Source organism: Oryctolagus cuniculus, chromosome 2, assembly GCF_964237555.1.
Source record: "Oryctolagus cuniculus chromosome 2, mOryCun1.1, whole genome shotgun sequence".
Taxonomy (NCBI): Eukaryota; Metazoa; Chordata; class Mammalia; order Lagomorpha; family Leporidae; genus Oryctolagus; species Oryctolagus cuniculus.
In genome coordinates this window covers 131,187,139-131,207,660 of record NC_091433.1, presented here as the reverse complement: position 1 = coordinate 131,207,660, position 20,522 = coordinate 131,187,139, and the positions used below count along the sequence as shown (strand labels likewise).

The following is a 20,522-nucleotide window of genomic DNA, read 5'->3' as shown; positions in this document are numbered from 1 at the left end:
CTTCTCACTCTTTTCTCCCCTTCCCCTCTGTCCATGATGGGGGAATCTGGCTGGACAAAGCATTCATTTAAGCCTATCTTATTAACGTCGCAGAATTGTAAACTTGATAAACAACCATTTCCCTATGGCTGCCCCTCTCCCCCACTTAGGCATTCATGTATCCATCAAACATTAACTGAATTCTCCAAGGGCCAGGAAAAGTAGATCAGGAAAGTGGATGGCACTGGGCCCCCTTGAAGCTGTGACATGAACTCAGAGTGGGACCAGGCAGCTGGTTTGATGCCCCTTCCAGCCACATTTAGTTGTGGGGGCTGATGGACGGAGAGGGAAGAGCAGGTTTTAAACCAAGGGCGGGTTGGGCAGAAGCACAATGAAGCAAGAGAGAGGGAGGGGAGTTCAGAAGCTGAGGAGGACCAAGGGGACAAATAAAAGATTGCAGGGCTGAAAACAAATTAATTCATATGAGAGTTATGATTTTCGCCACCTGCATGATTCCTGTCAAAGATGATGGCGAACGATTAGAGGGAAGTTTACCTGTAGGACTCAGGATCAAAATGGGGACCAAAGTCACTGAGCAGTAGACCAGCTGGTGTGACCAGAAGTTATGAAGTCTCCTTGCCAGCTCTGTGTCTGCCCTGGAGCTTTGAGGGGTGAGGAAGGTATAGGCAGGGTGGGTCCTCCGTGAAAACTGAGCATGGTAAGGTATAGATTCTGCGGTGGCCTGTTGCTTATTCTGTCAAAATACCTGTTTGACTCTTCCTATAGAATAAACACTTGGGATTGCTCCTTCTGTTCTTTTGTTTGAAGTTACATGTTTGCATTTGATCATTTTTACTTTAATAGTTTTATTGAGATAATCTACTTAAGCCCCCATGTAAAGTATGTAATGCAGTGTTTTTTAGTATTTAACAGAGTTGTGCAACCATCACTGTAACCAATTTTAGGATATTTTAATCTCTCCACAAAGAGACCCTCTACTCAATAGCAGTCATCTCTCATTTCTTCCCAACCCTGCCCCACGGCAACCTCCACTCTACTTTTTGTTTCTCTTGATTGGCCTGTCCTGAACATTTCATGTTAATGGACCCATATAACATGTGCTCTTTGCTGATGAGCTTTTTCCACTAGGCATAATGTTTTCAAGTTCCACTCATGTTGTAATATGTGTCATTCTCTTTTGTAATATGTTCTGCATTCTTTTTTGTTACCAAATACTATGCCTTTATCCATTCATCAGTTGATGGACATTTGAATCCTTTAGACTTTTGGGCTATTATGAATAATTCTGCTTTGAACAGTTGTGCACATGTTTTTGTGCTAGACGTATATCCAGGAGTGGAATTGCCGGGTTATTAGGAAACTGACCATTGGAGGTACGGCCAGACTGTTGTCCAGAGCACCTGCACAGCTTTACACCAAAACGTGCGACAGTACACTCACTGTCATCTGACTTCTTCAGTATAGCTGTCCTCATGAGTGACTTTATTTTTTTTTTAATCGTGGCTTTGCTTTGCATTTCTCTCATGGCCAGTGATGTTGAGCATCTTCCCATGTGCTTATTGGCCACTTGTGTTTCTTCTTTGGAGGAAGGTCTTTTTAAATTCATTGCCTATTTTGAGATCAGAGTTTTGTTGTTGTTACTGAATTGTGTGAGTTCTCTGTATATTCTAGATAAAAATCCCTTGTTAGATGTATGATTTAAAATGCCTTTGATTCTGTGTGTTGTCTTTTGAGGCATCCTGCTACTCTTCTTTATTTTCAAAGTTTTTAATTTCTGGGGTAGGTGTTGTACCATAGCAGGTTAAGCCTCCATTTGAGACGCCAGTGTCCCATATGTGTACCTGTTCAAGACCTGGCTGTTCCACTTCTATCCTGCTAATGTGCCTGGGAAAAGCAGTGAAAGATGGTCCAAGTGCTTGGGACCCTGCATCCACATGGGAGACCCAGAAGAAGCTCTGGGCTCCTAGCTTCTGCCTGGCGCAGCCTGGCTATTGCAGCCATTTGGCAAGTGAACCAGTGGATTGAAGATCTCTCTCTCTCTCTCCCCCTCTCACCGCCTCCCCATCTCTCCTCCTCTCTCTGTAACTCTGCTTTTCAAGTAAATAAAAAATAGAAATTAAAAACTTTTTAAAAAGCTTTAAACCTTACAGGGAATACTTGTACACAATGAAAAGTCTAAATTTTTGATAAAAGGAATAAATAAAACATTAGTAACATCACTATTTAGATGTAATCACTGTGAACATTGGGGTTTAGGCCTTTTATTAAAGTGAGATACAGAATTTAACCCTTTATAAGTATCACCAGCTCTGCATGACTTCCCATGTCAGTAAATGCATTTCTATAGCGTCACTTTAATCATGAATGTATGGTTTTCCCAGACAGCTCCTCACAGTTGGGCACTTCAGTTTCCAGTTTTTCAGTGTTTTAAATGAACTTAAATATTTAAGCATATCCATGTACTTTCTTTGGGTAGATTTCTAGAATAGATTTGCTGGGTCAAAGTGTAGGCACATTTTTAAGGCTATGGAAACATGCAGCTGATTGACTTTCTGGAAAATGTGTGGCCAGCATTGCTCCTGCCGGCAGTTTGTGGGAATGTGAGTCCTTGGCCAAGAAGCTAACGTGATCTGCATGACAGCAGCAGCAGCACATTTATCAGTAATAGTAATAACACTTAGGTTGCTTTTATGTGCTGGGTGCCGTTTTGAGCACATTATACATTTATTCCTCTGAATAACTCTATCAGATTGGAACTGTTATTTTTCTATTTTACAGATTCGCTAATTGCAGAATAGAGAAGTTAGGTAGTTGTCCAAGATCACGTGGCTGGAGTGGTGAGATTTGAACTCTGGCAGTCAGGCTCCTGACAGCTCCGCTTTGGTGGTTTCTCTGGGTCATGTGCAGATGATCAGGAGAGGCCGCCAAAGGCACAGAGTCCAGGAAGGGAGGAAGCCTGGTGTTATGCAGGACAGTGCTGGCGTGGGCTCTCAGAGCTAGGACCGCTTCCTATTCCTCTCAATCCACGGAGAGTTTCCTTTAGGAATAAACCAGACATTCTACCCCTCCCTCCGCTAATTTTTGCTTTTGTTTTTATTTTTGTTTTGCATCTTATAAACCTGGGGTTGGCAAACTCTCTCTTACAGGCCAGATAGTAAATATTTTAGGCTTGGAGGACACAGGTCTCTGTTGCCATCATTCCACTCTGATCTCATCCCTGAAAAGCAGCCACGGACGGCACTGGTGTTTAAATTGTAAAGCTACATGGCCAGCCAGTGGGCTGGAGTTTTCCAACCTCTGTTGACCATGATCTTGTGGGGTTTCTGTCGTTGCTCATCAATATTGAGCCACTTTTGCATTCAGGAATAAGTCAGCGCGATCATGCCAGGTCTACTGTGCAATCTGTTTAATATTTTATTTAGGGTCTTTATATCTCTACCCAGGAAAGAGATAAATCGTGTGTGTGTGTCATTCTTTTTCAGGTGTTGTCTCATAAAATGAGTGGGGAACATTTTCTTCTTTGTCGATGTTGTAGAACAGAGTGACTTCGTCTTTGAAAACACTGATAGAACTTTCCCTTAGCTCGACCCGATATCTTTCTTGGAAGTCTTTCTTTGGGATCTCTTCCACTTTTTATCAGGTTTATAAATCATTTCAAAATTGGCTCCTTTTGAATCACTGTTATCAATTTATATTTTTCTAGAAAATCACCTCATCTAGAGTTTACATGATTTTGTTATTGATTTCCCCCAGTAAATATTAATATAGAATACTAATATTATACATTATGCATTTATGAGTATTTTTATTCTCACCATAGCATATTTTGTTTTTGATCTGTCACATTCCTAATATTATACCTATTTTTAAAAATTAGTTTTGATGAGTGTTTATTTTAGTGGTCTTTGAAAGCTTGCTCTGGGATTTAATTATCATTGCTATATTCTTCTCCTTTATAAAATGTTAGTTTCTTACAGCCTTCTTTGATCTTTCTGCTCTTTCCAGTGTCTTGAATTATCAGGTTACTTATTTTCATTCTTTGTATACAAAAGTGAGAACACTTAAGGCTGAATATTCTGCTGGTGTAGATACGGCTACAGCTCGTATGTTTTGGGGCCTCTGCCTCTCATGGTTGGTATTTTCTTGGTACCTGTGATCTTGGTTTTGGTTTTCACCTTGTTCTAGAAGAGTAGTAAGAGTGTGCTTTTAAATTTCCAAAAGGTACAGATTTTAATTTTTAACATTTCTCATTGATTTCTAGTTGTATTGCAGTACAGTCAGAGAATGTGACTGATAGGGATTTTATTTCTGGAACTTTACTGAGATTTGCTTTGTGGCTTTTTATTTTCTTCTCAGTTCTCCAAGGGTACTGGAAAAGAAGGTATATTTTCTGTTTTTAGTTTCTCTCATCTTTGTCTACTTAGTTGTTACTGTTAATGGTATTATTTACATCCTCCGTCACCTACTGCTTTTTAAAAAGTTACTTGGTTTTTCAAGACTGAGAGGAGTATAATACCTTTCAGCAATTGTTGCGTGTGTGTCTGTCCTTTTCACAGAATACAGTGGTTGTGTTTGTGTCTGCCTCTGAGCCTAAGTTACAAACTCAAATCTTTACGCAGCTTAAGGAAAATAAATGTTTAGGAGGAACCTAACAGCTAAACTGAATTCCATGTCTACCCAGGTGCACATCTAGCCTGTGTGTGTGTGTGTGTGTGTGTGTGAGAGAGAGAGAGAGAGAGAGAGAGAGAGTTTCAGCAAACTCACCTCCCTTGGGCGTGACTGTATATGTGTCTTCCTCTGTGTGCTGGTCATTATGTGAGTCTGGTATGTGTGTCTGTACATGTGTGTTCATCCCTAGCATCTTTTCCTTGAAATTGAACTTCTGATGTCAGGGCCTGGAGCTGCCTTGCTCTAAGCTGGCTCTTTCGGGAGTGTAGGAATCGGGAAGCTCTGTTTGCCTGCATCTTAACCCCTCTAACCCTCTCCTCTCCGCTCCTCCCCGCTCCTCCCTGCTCTGCTGCAGAAGACCTTCCTGGTAAGTGGTCAGAGGGTGACTGCCCCAATCTGGTGCTCCCGTGCTGCTCTGCGTCTGGTGGCCACATGAGGATGTTGGGACCACACAAGGATGTTGGGATCCTCATCCTGCCCTCTCCCTGGTGCCTGTTCCAGTGCCCTGGGCCTGGCTCCAGCTTGTGCCTGTCCTTCATCTGTGGGAACTAGGACTCACCTTGGCTCAAAGGGGGCCGCCAGCATTTTCAGAAATGCAGCAGCAGGCATCCAGCTCATTTCACAGAATTAGAGCAGACTCCTGGGGGATGCGGTAGCCCAGCCTCTCACAGAGGAGGAAAGCGAGTTCAGAGGGGCTCTCCTGACACCCTGTGCCTTCCCACTGAACCAGAGCAGCTGCAGTGGTGTGGACACAGAGCCAGTGCCCAGCCTTACCGGGGGGCGTGGTGGGGGCGGTTCCAGGGCAGCTGTGGGAGGAGTGAGCATCCCACCTTCAGGGAGCTTGCTGAATGTCCGGATGACAGGACACGGCTGAAGGAGGGTGTAGGCCCCAAAACTGAGAAGACCCACGGAAATACCATGAGCAGGAGCTGAGAGGTGGGGAGCCAGTGTTTGCCACGATGGGCCTGGCCACATCTTCCTGCAGATACGAGTGACTGGAGGAAGGCAGGGGCAGAGCGTGCTGTCACAGACGCCCTTTCATCTCTCCGAATTCCCCCCATCTGGCAGCGGCTTTGAATAAAGGGCAGTTGGTATTTGTGGATTTTCAGGGTCTCTGCCTGGACTGGCCTTGCGGGAAGCTGAGTTCTGATTCCCAGGGCTTCCTTTCTTGCCAGGGCAGCAGGTCTAGATGGCTCGTTTGGGTCTGGGCATCGCTGGATCTGCTGCATTTTATTCATTAAAAGCCACATGATCGGTTCTTCCCCTAGAGTTACCCTGCGTATCCTCTGGTTTTAGCTTCAGCGTGTCCCTGGGATATAGGGGGTACCGTGATGGTGATGCCCACTTCACGGAACAGAAGAAGGAGGCCTGAGAGCTTAACAGAAGCACACAGCAAATGGGGGCAGAGCCCATGCCTCCCAGGCCCACTGGGTGTTAAAACCTCCCCTGAGGAGTCTGCTCCCTGCCCCAGAGCTCCCCCAGCAGGCCGGCATTGGAGTGCAGGCCGGCCAGTGGTTCTGGGGACTCTTACTCAGAAGGGCCCTACTTGCAGGTTGTCTCCTAAGCCATCTCTGTCTCTGCACTCAGGAAGAAGAGTTCATCGATTGGTGGAGCAAATTCTTCGCCTCCACAGGGGAGAGGGAGAAGTGTGGCTCCTACTTGGAGAAGGATTTTGACACACTAAAGGTGAGGCCCCACAGGAGGGGAATGTGTCCGTATGTGCAACTGTGTGCGCTTGTGTGTTCCAGGTAAACACGTGCTAGACTCCTGTGTATGTATGTATATGGTATGGGCGTATATAACTGTTGTGTGCTCATGTGTTCCATGTGGATAATGCTGTACTCTTGTGTGTGCTCACGTACAAATACGGTGTGCTTGTGTGAATACATGCTATTCTCCATGTACATGTGTATATAGTATAAATGTGATATGCTCGTGTGTTGTTTTTATGCATATCCTCATGTATGTGTAGGTATTTAGTATACTCATGGATATACATCGTATACTCATGTATATATGTATGTAAGATACTCATGTATGTATGTAAATGTAGTATACTCACGTATATGTATAGTATAATCATGTTTGTCTCTGTCTGATACTCATGTATGTATGATATATGCTTGTATTGCATGTATATGCATAGGCCTGTGTGATACACTCATGTATATGGTATATTCATATATACACACATAACACATATGTGTATTTGTGGTATACTCATGTTTGTGCGTACAAATTTACACATATATGTAAACATACCCATACATATATCGATGTCATTTGGTGCCCAAGGGTGACGAGTTCTGATGATCTAATTGGGGTGAGAAAGGCTACGCCATCAATTTAGAGCAAGAAGTTGGTGTGGGTTGTGATAACCAAGAAAGTATTTCTGGAAAGTGCTAAAAAAAATCTGAAATTATACCTGGGATCAAAATCCTCCCTGCCCCCTAAGAAGCACTCACTGTCCCCTGAACAAGGAACTAGGAAGACAGATTGGTGTGAGCAACCCACTGACAGATTTTCAAATGATTGAAAGGTTTAAAGTTGCAAAACAGTGGAAATTGATAAAGCTTGGAGATTTGTTTCACTGTTCTCTTTCTTTTTTTATTTTTTAAAGATTTATTTATTTATTTATTTTAAAGAGTTACACAGAGACAGGAGAGGCAAAGAAAGAGAGAGAGGTCTTCCATCCGATGGTTCACTCCTCAATTGGCCACAACGGCCAGAGCTGCGCTGACCCAAAGCCAGGAGCCAGGAGCTTCCTCCGGGTCTCCCACGTAGGTGCAGGGGCCCAAGGACTTGGGCCAGTTTTTACTGCTTTCCCAGGCCACAGCAAGAGAGCTGGATGGGAAGTGGAGCAGCCAGGACTCAAACTGGTGACCATGTGGGATGCTGGCACTGCAGGCGGCAGCTTTACCTGCTACGCCACAGCACCGGCCCCTCACTGTTCTCTTTCAATATTATTTGAAATTTGCTATAATGGGAAATTTATATTGAAAAGGAAAGTCAGTTGAGACTGTACCTCTGACCTCCCCCTTCTCCCGCCCAGCCCCTAAAATTGGGGCAGAACTTACCTAGCAAATATAAAACTATGATAAACTCTGTTTCTGTAAAAAGAATCAGAATTGAACCACCCAAATTCTAATATTTTAAGGAAATTCTACAGTACAATTCAATATTTTGAAAGTGAACTAGTTTTTAAAAAGATAGCCAGAAGTGACTCAAAAATTCTTCCCAAAGAGTTGTATAATCTCCAGAATAGGGTTGCCAGACAAAATTTAGAATGCCCAGTTACACTGAGTTTCAGGTAAATAATGAATACATTTTTGGTATAAATGTGCTTCAAACATTAGGTAGGACATACTTATCTAAAATTATTCCTCATAATTTTAGGTGAAATTCAAATATGAGGGTATTTAAAAAGCTTTGTAGAAAAATGAAATTGGAAGCTGTTTATTTGGGTGCAAAGGTTTTTTGAACTCTATGCACAGAACTCCTAACGGGCATTTTCTATGAAATTTCTCTGAAGAGTCCCTTGTATAACTGGATGCTCTGTATTTTCACTTGGTGTTTCTGGAAACACAAGTGGGGGAGACTCTGAACCCCACGGTTACTGCCCAGGCATGGGGAAGAGAGAACGGGTGGTGAGCCCAGGATGTTAGACCCTTGGGAAGCCCCCTGGAGCCCCGTAGGGGACTGGATGAGTGAGAGGTGAGGCGAGCTGGGCCTGGGCTCTCGCTGATGCTGCTGGCCGAGAGCCCTCGGGGACTGTACCGGGCGATCTCCCTGGGTGGGCATTGTTGGCTCTCCTGCGCTGGAGGCTGTCTGGTGAGTTGTTGCTGGACACCTGGCTGCTCAGAGACTAGGCCACAGGCAGCAAGGGCAAGCCTCAAGCAACATGTTCTTCATTGCCTCGGGAGTTGGGCATGTGAGGTCGGGCACAGAGACAGAACTATTTGTGTACCAGGAAGAAGGTCCGACACATTAGGTCTGGCATGTGGTACTGTGGCCTTGCCAAAAATATGAAAAAAAACAAGCAAGAATGATGATTCCTGCCATGGTGGCCCCATGGCCCTGGCCCTGGCCTCTCTCTCTCCTCCCCAGATACCGGATGTGTAGCTGGCACCCGGCCCTCCGGCCTGACCTCTCTGAGGTGGCCTCTGACAGCATCCAAGTGAGAATAGGCTCAAGAGAGCAAAATGCATTCAGATGGTGCTGGGGCGAAACTAGGCCTAGAAGGGACGTTGGTTCTTTAAGGACAAGGAAGTGGGAGAACACCACCACCACCAGCACAGGTCTTTGAGAAACAGCCAGCAGCATGATGGAGAGAATCAGGCACGTGGTGGGTGGAGGAGAGAACACAGTTTAGAAGTTACAAGTGTGAGAAAGAACAACTCATAATCCAAACGGCAAAGTGTTGGAGATACAAGAGGTAGCAAGGACGCATGCACAAACGCAATAGAAAAGGAACAAAACCCTTGCTTTCTTAATAGATGAAAGTAGGTTAACCTTCTCCATTAAGTGATAAGAACTCTCAGATTACATCAAGAGCCAGAGTCATGTTGTCCTTAAAAGGCACATCTAGAACAACACAGCATAGGATGGCTGAAAAATAAATACTTGGGCAAACAAAAGGGAAGTGGATAGAATTTAACTTAAAGCAAAGGAAACAAAATAGCATTTGATTTAAATGAAAGATATCCATATCAATGAAAAGTCCCCCAAAGCTTAGAAATTCTAACACCAAAATTAGAGAGAAATATATAAACCAGTAGCTCACAGAATTAAAAGAACATCATGACAGAAATGAAAGTTGCAGGGGTGATTTTGATGCACATTCCTCCTTGACCAAGTAAGCAGGCAATAAATAAATAAAGAAATAGAAGATCTGAATAACAAGGTAAATGTTTTTGTAAGCTATGTCAAGTTAAAATTGTCACTTTACATGAAGCTAAAATTCTAGCTTTGAAATTGAGAAAATAAAAAATAGAGTACATTTTTTCCTAATGCTCAGAGAACACTTTCAAAATTTGATCACATATTAGTTTAGTAATGTTACCAAAATCAGAAATCATACAAGACAGATTAAAATGCAATAAAATGAGAAATTAATAATCAAAGTTTAAACAAAAAGTCCAACCACTTGGAAATTATAAAGTATTTTATTGGGACTTCCAGTATGAACATGGCTGCATAAGTCAGCATTTTTCCCCTTTTCTGTTGGAAATCATTCAAACCCACAAAATTCATTTTTCAGAAAAGTTGGAAACAAATGAAAGCCACAGACTCCAAAATATATGTAAGGGCTGCCCAAAGACAGGCGGGATTGGGTAGAGGCCACTCAACAGTAAACGGAGAGAAGATGCATGAGAATGATGGAAGGCCCTTGAGGCAGCTGGTTTCAGAAAGCCCCACAAACGCTAGGCTTCCTGATAGAAGAATATCGATGGTTCTTTCATACAGATGAGGAGCCCATGGGGGTTTATTTTCTTGTTCTCTTTTCTTTTGTGAGTGCCTGAGAATATTCATAATAAGATTTTAAAATATAGCTCCCAAAATTGAGGTTTCACCATGAAACATTGGTATTAGCTTCCTTATTTAGAACAGTGGATCTGAGAACTTTGGAGCAGGTTCAGGAGACGACAGACATCTCCTAGACCTAGGTTGACCCAGAGAAGCAGAGATGGTGGAGCTACACAAGCATCACACAGATGAGCCATGTTTGAAGGAAGCAGTCTGTCTTCGTGGTGGGAATAGAGGGAATTGTGACAAGAAGTCAGAAACGGCACAGTGGTAATTTAAACATCCTGCACATGCACACACACAAAGTACAAGTGAAAATTTACTAGAAAAAAGATATATATGCACCAGAAAAAAATTACCAAAGAACAGAAGAGGGAAAATGTTTAGCTGTGAACTTTTTAAAACTGGGCAGTCAGAAGGCAAGCAGAAATAAAAGAATGCTTACAGAATGATTAGATGAGTGGCCACAAGAAGTATGAAGTGTGGGACTTGGGAAAGAGAAGCAGATGTGAAACTGGAAGCATTTCTGGGCAGAGTGGCCATGTAGGAAGTATAAGGAGGGGCCTGGAGGACAGAAAGTAGAAAGCAACATGAGATGGAAGCAAAGGGGAAGTTGTAGAGGAGTGAAGAGTAAATGATCTATGGGAAAGTCAGCGGGGAGGAGACCCAACATCTGCACAATTGGAGTCTCTGCGAAGACAACTAAAAAGTGAGATAAAGCAGATAAACATACACGGGCTTACTGAACATAGATGAATGGCTACTTAAATAGGCAGACTTGTGAAAAGTACTGCAGAACTTGGTTAAACGCCCAGGACCCTCACCTCTTCAGCAGTGCCCTGAATGGCTTGTATCCTGCCTTACAAAAGTGTCTTGAACTTGATGGAGCTTCTGTTGAGAAAGGGAGCTTATTTTTTTAAATTCCCATCTTTTAATTACATTTTTCTATGAATGTTTTGAAGTCTGATACTTTATTTATTTATTTTTTTTTATTTTTATTTTTTTTTGACAGGCAGAGTGGACAGTGAGAGAGAGAGACAGAGAGAAAGGTCTTCCTTTGCCGTTGGTTCACCCTCCAATGGCCGCCGCAGCCGGCGCACCGCGCTGATCCGATGGCAGGAGCCAGGAGCCAGGTGCTTTTCCTGGTCTCCCATGGGGTGCAGGGCCCAAGCACCTGGGCCATCCTCCACTGCACTCCCGGGCCACAGCAGAGGGCTGGCCTGGAAGAGGGGCAACCGGGACAGAATCCGGTGCCCCAACCGGGACTAGAACCCGGTGTGCCGGCGCCGCTAGGCGGAGGATTAGCCTAGTGAGCCGCGGCGCCGGCCTGAAGTCTGATACTTTAAAAGTTCACGGAAAAATGGAATTAAAGGATAAGCTTATTTTGGTGCAAAAAACTTTGAAATTATATATATGAAGGGTCTCCAGCAAGTTCATAGAAAATTTATACTCTAAAAGCAATATGTGAATTTGAACTTTTTTGCATCAAAAATGCTACTTTGAATTCCATTTTCCATGAAATTTTTGAAGTCCTTGTGTGTGTGTGTGTGTGTGTGTGTGTCTGTGTACACTGTTCAAAGGGACACTTACCAAATGCTAAATAACTAGTTATTTTGTGGAATCAGAATTTGTCAGCATTCATTCTTTCTTTATATTTGATTAGATTTTCTAATTTTTGATATCCTATATCACTTGCACAATAAAATATTTCTTAAAAGAGGTGGACCTTGGGCCTCACAGGAGAGGTAGAACTTAAACCGGGTCTAAATGAGAAATAATATTATAAAGGTGAGAGAGTCAGCGTGTATATTAACCAATTTAATATTAATATTTATTGGGTACATTATATTATCTAAAATAAAAAAAAAACTGGATTCACTTAAGCCTAAGCAATTCCAAAACACTGCCCTAATAAATAAAAATGACTGGCTATAAAGTATTTCTCAGAACATATACCAGACCTGATATTTGATACCATTGTCATTGGACATACTGAACAGTGAGCATTTTTGCTTGAAATGCTGACCTGTTAATTTTTCAGAGCTGTATCTCTGTCTTCAAATTAAAATACAGTCAACTTTTCATTTGTTTGGGATCTTGGTCCCCTAAAACTGTAACACGCATGGATGCGACAGCTCTCCCATATCCAGGGTATTTGATTGACCAGAGAAGCCTGTCTTTGACTGGTGCCACTGCTCCTTATTTGACTTTCTCTCTCACCTCTTGACCTCCCCAACCCCATGCTCCTGGCCTCCATTCCTTTGTGCTTTGTTTTCTTTCCTCATTTTCTCCTCCTCTGTTTTGTGTCCTCTCCTTCCCTCTCATGCTGTCACCCTTCACCTCCTTTACCATTCCCTCTTCCTCTGCTGCCTCTCTACTTCCTCTCCTGTCCTCATCCCTCATCCCCACCGTGTGGCAGGTCTATGACACCCAGCTGGAGAATGTGGAGGCCTTCGAGGGCCTGTCTGACTTTTGTAACACCTTCAAGCTCTACCGGGGCAAGACTCAGGAAGAGGTGGAAGATCCGTCTGTCATTGGGGAATTCAAGGTAAGTCCTCGAGGAAGCATCCCTAACCCAGGCAGCCCTGGGACTGTTGTTACAGCACTAGGTGGGGAAGGGAGAGGCGTGGCAACGACACTGGTCACGTGGTGCTGATGCTGGCGGCAGTGCTGCCGCTGCTGCAGAATCTGACGGTGGTGGAGCGGCGATGGGCTGGGTGATCGCTGTAGCAATGACTCTCATAGAGATGAGTGTGATGGTCATAACGGTGATTGTGTCGGTGACAGTGATGGCAAAATAAAAAGTGAACCCCTCATTGTTTTCAGGGCCTCTTCAAAATTTATCCACTCCCAGAAGACCCAGCTATCCCCATGCCCCCCAGACAGTTCCACCAGCTGGCTGCCCAGGGGCCACAGGAGTGCTTGGTCCGTATCTACATCGTCCGTGCCTTTGGCCTGCAGCCCAAGGACCCCAACGGGAAGGTAACATGTCTAGAACCCTTACCTTCACCAGAATAGGGGGTGTAGGAACAGATGGCCTGTGGCATCTGGCCACAGTCTCCACCCCAGTGAGTTCACAGCAAACTGGGGAAACCAGACAAACTGAAACCCAAAACCCAGATGGGGCAGGACGGAGTTCCATCAAGGACCAAGTTCTCTAGGAGTTTGGAGAAGGCTGAAGGACTTTGGACAGATGCAGGAGGTTTCCCAAATAACTCTTAAGGATTAAAAAAAATTATCATTTTCAGAAGAGTCGAAGCATAGGCAAAGATTTGGAAGATTGTGTCCTGTGTATGTAGAACAAGGATGGGGCGTAAGTCAGGCTGAAGGTTCAGGTTGGGACTGGATTGTGGAGGGCTTTCACTGGCACAGATGCACAGAAGGGAGGGAGCAGGATTAGAAACTCCTAAGCCAGAGGCAAGAGGAAAGTCCAGTATTACTCACTCTGTCTTTATTCACAGTTCTGATATTTAGTTCATCACAGACTATTAGCATTGGTTTACATTTTTAAAATATTTCATTGAAACATTGTCTTGATTGCTGAGTTTTTTGGCTCTCAAATTTTGTGCCTGAGGCTTGGGCCTCAGCTCTTGTTTCCCTAGTTCTGGCCCAGTATGGGAGAGAAGGATTGAAGGAGGGAAGGAGTCTGGAGGCATAGGGAGTGGCAGGGATAGAATGGAAGGGGAGAGGGAGAGAGGGCAGGGGGAAGAGAGAGAGAGAGGAAAGGCAGGGGTGTGGACCACTGGAATTTGGAGGCACAAAACTAGGGTACATATCTTAACATTTTAGACACAGTATGTGTCCTTGAGGTGATGGATAGAGGCTGGCGATGCATCTATAGTGCTGAATTTCAAAGTTAAATAGAGCAATCCTCAGCCCCGGCCCACCGATAGCTTCTGGGAAGAATTTGTGGCCAGTATGTTGGTTCACATTTCAGACCAACGAGTTGGTTTGTAACCATTTGGTCTTTTCAATGCTGGGCCAGCCCTTCTTCCTTTCCCATCTCAGCTGCTCCTGGAAGCTGGCTGAAAGCTTCCAGGGAGAACATTCTGGGCTGGCCTAGGTGGGCACAGTCTGACCAGCTCTCTCCCTCTCTACCTGCTTAAGCAGCAGCGTCAGAGAGGGCCCAGTCTGGCCTGCCCATGTAAATCATACAGACTGGTGCTTCTGAGGGTGGAGCCTGTCCCACCCACCCTTAGGCACCCCATTCCCACTGTTGCGGCTGAGCTTAGAAGCCCACGCCAGGGCCATGTGGTGTGGTATGCAGGGCAAGGCTCCTGGCTGGCAGGACACAGTGCACGTGGCAGCTTCCCGATGGCCTTCAGAAGTCCTAGGGATGTGTTGGGAGAGGGGTTTCACTTACACGTTTTCTGTCTCCTCCCCCAGTGTGATCCTTACATCAAGATCTCCGTAGGGAAGGAATCAGTGAGCGACCAGGACAACTACATCCCCTGCACCCTGGAGCCTGTGTTTGGAAAGTAATTTGGGGACAGCTTGGGTCTTGGGAGGGAGGATCCTATGCGGACAGGCCACAGTCGAGTGGGGGAGATGTGGCCGCCTCAGCCACTTCTCCTTGTGCTAAAGGCTCGAGTTCTGGCGGAAGCTCCTAGGTAAGCACACAAGGTTACGTCTAAGTCAGGAGTCTCCATGGACGCTCAGAGGAGGCATTTGCTAATTCTGCCTTGTTTTTTGGATGAACTTTTTCTTTGGAATTATTTTACATTTACAGAAAAGTTACAGAGATGGCACAGCCTTTGCCCCATTTCCTCCACCATTAGTATCTTGCCTAACCATGGCACATTTGTCAACATGAAGAAAATGACATTGGTGCATTACCGCTAACCAAACTGCAGGCTTTTATCAGGATCCAACGTATGTCTTTTTATTGTTCCAGGATGCCACCCAGGGTACCACATTGCATTTAGTCAGTATTTCTTTTAGAGTTCCTTGTGTGTCCATAGTGGAGAGCTAAGGAAGCATGTGGAGCCAGGATAGTACGATGATTCTGCAAGCTCAGAACAGGGCAGGGTAGGCTCCCAGGGAGAGTAGTGGGAGACCGCACCTGGCTTTGCCGTATCATGAAGTAACATAGAGAATTCACGGCCAGTGTCTGTGGACTTCCTTGTGGTCACTCAGCCCTGCACCCAGGGCCTGTCAGCCTGGAGAAATGTCATTCTTGAAGGGGCACCAATCCTGGCCGGTGATGGGCCACCACCGCCCTGGAGCTGGAGGGAATTCAGCAGGTGGGAGACAGGAACTCTGTTCAGTGAGCACCAAGGGCTCATGGAAATGGGGCAGTGCACTGGGGAGGGGTGGAAGGCAGGCTGTTGCATGATGTCAGGGCTGGGCAGGTGAGGGCGTGCGTGCAGAAAAGCCCCTCTCGTGCCTGTTTCCCATCACCCCGAAGCGTGGCCATGCTTGAGCCTCCCTCCCCTCACAGCGGAGGCTCATTCTCCAGTCCCTGGGTTGAACAAACACAGCTCATGAGACAGAATCAAAACCCGACTTTGTGGTCACTTTGCCAGGACCCTGTAAACATTCACTCCTGGCGGGGGGTGGGGTGGCGGGTGACCTGCCCTTCTGCCCAAGGGGATGCTGGGGCCAGTGGGCAGCTGTTCTCTCTTGCCCCTCAGCCACTTTGAGTCACAGACCCACCTTCTCAGGGCTGAAGCCAGTGCCCATTCACGTGCATCCGCAAGCACCCAGGTGACTTTGCAGGAGAGAATTTTCCCTTTCCCCTTCCCTAGCCAGGTCCTTTGTCAAGGGGTGAGTGCGTGGACGGAAGGAGGCTGAGCCAGCCGCCGACATCGGTGACTGCTGTGCGGCCTGGGCCAGGAAGCTCACCCTGAGGAAGGGGCGCATTTCGTCTGCCGACTGCCCTGTTGTCTGTGCACTCTGGATGTCGGGTGCTTCAAGCTGATTCATCATCTTGTGGGTGCTTTCTGGAGCTTCCGCTCAGAGCCCCTCGGAGCCCTCCCTCTGCACCTCCTGGGCTATGGTGGATGCCGCCTGCCCTTAGCTGGACGCCCCACAGCTCCTGGCCGTTGGGTGGTCTACTTCAGAGTCTCTGGCTGTTGGAACTCGTGGAGCTCCCTCTGGCCAGAAGCCAGAACAGCTCGAGTCTGGCCTCACGGTGGCCTTTCTCCTGCATGTGAAGCCCGTGTCCTTGCCCAGCCATGAACTGGGCCCCTCCTTCCTCCTCTTTGCCACAAACCACGTTAGCTGTCTTGAGTGGGAGTCAGGCACCGGCCTTGGGTCTCCCACCTACAGGCAGCTCATCTCAAGGAGAGAGGAAATAATGCCCCTACTTCTGCCCCCATGGAAGGTGAGGGTCTCAGACGCAGCAGGGGGGCTCTCTTCAAAGACATCTTTTTCACACCCCACCCTGGAAGCAGACGTGAAGCCCCAAGAGTCCAGAAAGTGGGTTCCAGGCCACTCCCTTGGTGTGAGTTCCAGAGCTCTGATGCATGGCTCTGCAGTGTCACATCTCGTGTCTCCCGGTGACACGGGGAGCACTTCGGCTTTAAGGTTCTGCTCCAACTCCTGCTTTCCTGCTGTGGCCCGTCAGGCATCAGCCCGGTGTACGGGAAACCTCGCACACACTCAGCAAAGCCCAGGGTGGTTGCTCTGAGGGCCGCAGGACGGCTGAGGAAGTGGACCTGCTGGGATGGCTCTTGGGGCCTGTCCTGGCCCCGCCACTTGCTTGAGTTCCCGCCGTGTCTGAGGACGTGCGGGAGCTGGGGGCGTGCTGACCGTGGCTCCTCCTGCAGGATGTTCGAGCTCACCTGCACCCTGCCCCTGGAGAAGGACCTGAGGGTCGCTCTCTATGACTATGACCTCCTCTCCAAGGATGAGAAAATCGGGGAGACGGTCATCGACCTGGAGAACAGGCTGCTGTCCAAGTTTGGGGCTCGCTGTGGCCTCCCACAGACCTATTGCATGTACGTGTGTGAGCTGACTTCTCCCATGCACCCTGAGCGCTTGCCGTGGGCCATTCCCAGGGCTTAGCCCTTCTCGGGCGTTCTTGCACTCAGCCCGTTGAGGGTTTTGTCCCCACTCCACAGATGAGGAAGCTGTGACTCTAAGAACCTGGCTTCCCCTCAGGTTATAATTTAGCTTCCCTTCATGTATCACTGAGGCCTGGAGAGGGAGGGAAAGGAGGAAGGGAGACACACAGTGGGACACATGGGTGCTGACGGGGCTGTAAGGGGAGATGCGTGACAGTCTGTTGGAGGAAGAGGTGTGGACAGTGCCCCCTTCTGCCATCTGGGGTCTGTTTGGGTCTAAGTCTCTGCTTTGGAAATTGGAAACATTTAACTTCCAATCCTGTATGCATGCAGACCAGTCCTTAGCTCTCTGGGCCTCAGTTTCTTCATCCGTGAAATGGGAATACCCAGTCATGGCACGTGACTGTTGGCGTTGTGAAGGGTGGGTGAGGCTGTGCATGGGGCGGGGGTGTGGGGGGTCCAGGTCACTGTGCGCCCCTCTGCCCTGCTCAGCACCCTTGGAGTGCTTCATCTTTGTTGTGTGCTTGGACTTCAGCTCTGGACCAAACCAGTGGAGGGACCAGCTCCGCCCCTCCCAGCTCCTCCACCTCTTCTGCCAGCAGCACCGAGTCAAGGCCCCCGTGTACTGGACAGACCATGTGACCTTCCAGGGTAAAGAGTACACCATTGAGGACATAGGTGAGCTGGCACACGGCCCCGTGCCATGGAGGGCTCTCCCTCCTCTTCTCTTGCAGGCCTGCCCACGTCACAGAGGGCCACACGGACACACTCCACGTCAGCAGGGTTGCCCTGGATCTTTCTGGGGCAGCATGCATGGGCTAAGCTCGCTCCCCTGGGATGCTGCTGTGGAAATCAGGAGTCTGAAGGGTCAGGCTCAGGGGTCAGTCCAAGGCCAGGTTCAGGACCATCTGGGCAAGTAAAGGGCTGTCAGGGCCAGAGCTAGGATCTGTCTCCTCCTAGCTGGAGCCGGGGTGTGGGCTACCTCTGAGGAACAGTTTTCTGTCCGCCCCAGGGCACCAGCTTGTCACTGATGCACCTTCTGGGCTCCTCGGGTGCACAGCCACGCACCTAAGCAGGCCTGTGGGGCCCCCGGCTACGCAGTGCTGTGGGTCCTGCCACATGTTCTCTGAGTGCCGGGGGTGCCACAGGCTGGCCTCGCCCACCCAGAGCTGCCCAGACTCCCTGCAGGTGTTTACAGGCCCAGGTGGCCCCTCGCCTCCTGTTTCAAAGATGTTTGATGTTGGAGCTGGAGCCGAGGTTATGAAGGGGAAACGATGGCTTTGATGCCCCCAACCCCAGGTTCCTCCCACCCCCTTCTGTTTTCCTAATCCTTCCAGGTCACGGCTGAGCCAGACTTGGCCATTAGCATCCCTTCCCTCCACCTGACTCACAGCCGTTCTCTCCCACACGGTGTGTGTCTGTTTTGGGGGAGTAGTTTCATTTCCTTCTGTGGGCAGCTTTAGCACAGGGGCCAGGGCTCAGGATCGTGAATCCATAGGAAACAGAGAGCTAAGGGCAGAGCAGTCCCACGTCTGTCTGCCCGGGCAGGTGAGTCCCTGAAGGCTACCAGTGATTCACAGCCTGTCCAGAGTCAGCCAGCTAGCTACGAGCAGGGCCGGACTGCTCAGGCAGCCATGCCTCTCCCTCTGGGGCCCCTGTTCAGGTGGCAGAGCAGGCATGCTGGGGGACGGGTGTGGATGCTGGTGCACAAGGGCACAGCTGAGGTATGCGTGCCTGTGTGTGTGTGTGTGTAGCTGCACGTGAACCCCCACCGCCATCAGGTCTTCTGTCACAGGGCGCTCTGAGTTCATGTTGCTAAACAGCCATCCAGGCTTCTCAGGGTGAGGAGCACCCCGGGTCCTCTCCCCACCTGAGGGCCCCATCCTCGATCCAGGTGCTGTGTTGGGAAACAAAAGAGAAAGGGGCAGCCGTGCCATGTGTCGCCTTTCCTAAGAGAGCAGTGGGGGCCCGTGGCGGGCTGGGAGGCGCTGCTATGCTCCAGAGTTCCCAGCATGTAAGATGGGGATGGTGAGAGCCCTCCCTTAGCTTCCGGGGCCTAACGGGAGTGGCAGGTGTCGATGTGGAGCAGTGCCTGTACACACACAGCCCTGCTCTAGAAGTGTGTGCTGTCGCTGCTGCTGCTGTCGCTGCTGCTGCTGCTGCCAACAGAGCAACTTACAGGCGTGACCCCTCTGAGATGCCAGCCTGGGGCAGAGGTCGCTGAGGCTTCCGGCTGCAAGCAATCGGGATGGGTGGGCCTCGTGGGACAGGAAGGATTGGTATTGGTGGAAACAAGGAAGAACTTTCCAGAAGAGGCTTGGTGGAAGTGATTGCAGTAGGGAGTCTCTGATCTTAAGCCAGGAGCCCACGGACAACAAGGCTCCCTATGGAAAGCTAGACATGAAGAGCGAATGGGTGTGGCCAGGCTGGGGAGCGAGGGCTTCCTGTGGCCCCCAGGCAGCCCCACTGTCTCTTACCCTTCGGCTCCTGCAACCTTTTGTTTTCTCCTTGGGCAGAGGCTGGCAGAATCCCGAACCCCCACCTGGGTCCAGTGCAGGAGCGCCTGGCTCTGCACGTCCTCCAGCAGCAGGGCCTGGTTCCAGAGCACGTGGAGTCGCGGCCCCTCTACAGCCCCCTGCAGCCCAACATCGAGCAGGTCGGATCTCGACCCCATGACCCCATAGTCCTTGAACCCCAGTGAGCCCCACCCTGAGGACAGCATGGAAGCCAGCGGGGAGCTTAGGGTCCGGCCATGCCCCCCGTGGCCTGTTGTTTCAGTCTGGGTGGTCACTGTGTACCCGGGAGAGGTCTCCAGGGCCTGGTCTCCCTGGCTGCTTCCAGGACCCGCGACCAAGTCTATGAGCTGTCTTCATCCCCTTGTAGGGGCCTCCAGCCCCCTCCGCCATCACATGAGGCCTTGCTGTTCCACCCTGGACCCAGGGGCTCCCTGTCCCACTGCCACCAGTCAGCCTCAGTGGGCCAGGCCTGTACTGGTCCATGGCGAGGTGTTCAGATAGGGTGGCTGGGAGGAAATGGCCGGGGAACCACAGAGAGCGGCTGTCGGGAGGGAGCAAGAGAATCCTCCTGTGTAGGGTAGGCGAGTGCAGACAGCAGCTCGGGAGGCCTCGTGGAGGAGGGAGCACAGAGCTGGGTTTTTGGAGGAGGAGGAGAACAGAGGTTACAGGCCAAGAGAAGGCCCAGGAGAGCCGTCTCTCTGAATGGTCAGGGGACGTCAGCCCGGTTGTTTGGAGCTAAGTGTGCCCTGGCCCTCAGGGTCTGACTTCCAGCCACCCCACTGTTGCACGGCTTTGCAACTTCATC

At 48.5% G+C, this 20,522-nt stretch overlaps 1 protein-coding gene across 20 annotated transcripts in view; it reads left to right on the top strand.

Moving 5' to 3' along the window:
- Positions 1-20,522, top strand: part of DYSF (dysferlin) — a 190,146-nt gene that overhangs the window by 150,039 nt on the left and 19,585 nt on the right. For all 20 annotated transcript variants that reach the window (XM_051842769.2, XM_002709783.5, XM_002709780.5 and 17 more), the window contains 7 exons: positions 6,256-6,354; positions 12,614-12,742; positions 13,021-13,176; positions 14,581-14,672; positions 16,965-17,135; positions 17,737-17,879; positions 19,718-19,857. In XM_051842769.2, coding sequence (XP_051698729.2) covers positions 6,256-6,354; positions 12,614-12,742; positions 13,021-13,176; positions 14,581-14,672; positions 16,965-17,135; positions 17,737-17,879; positions 19,718-19,857 — 930 coding nt within the window. The remainder of the gene's footprint in view (positions 1-6,255; positions 6,355-12,613; positions 12,743-13,020; positions 13,177-14,580; positions 14,673-16,964; positions 17,136-17,736; positions 17,880-19,717; positions 19,858-20,522) is intronic.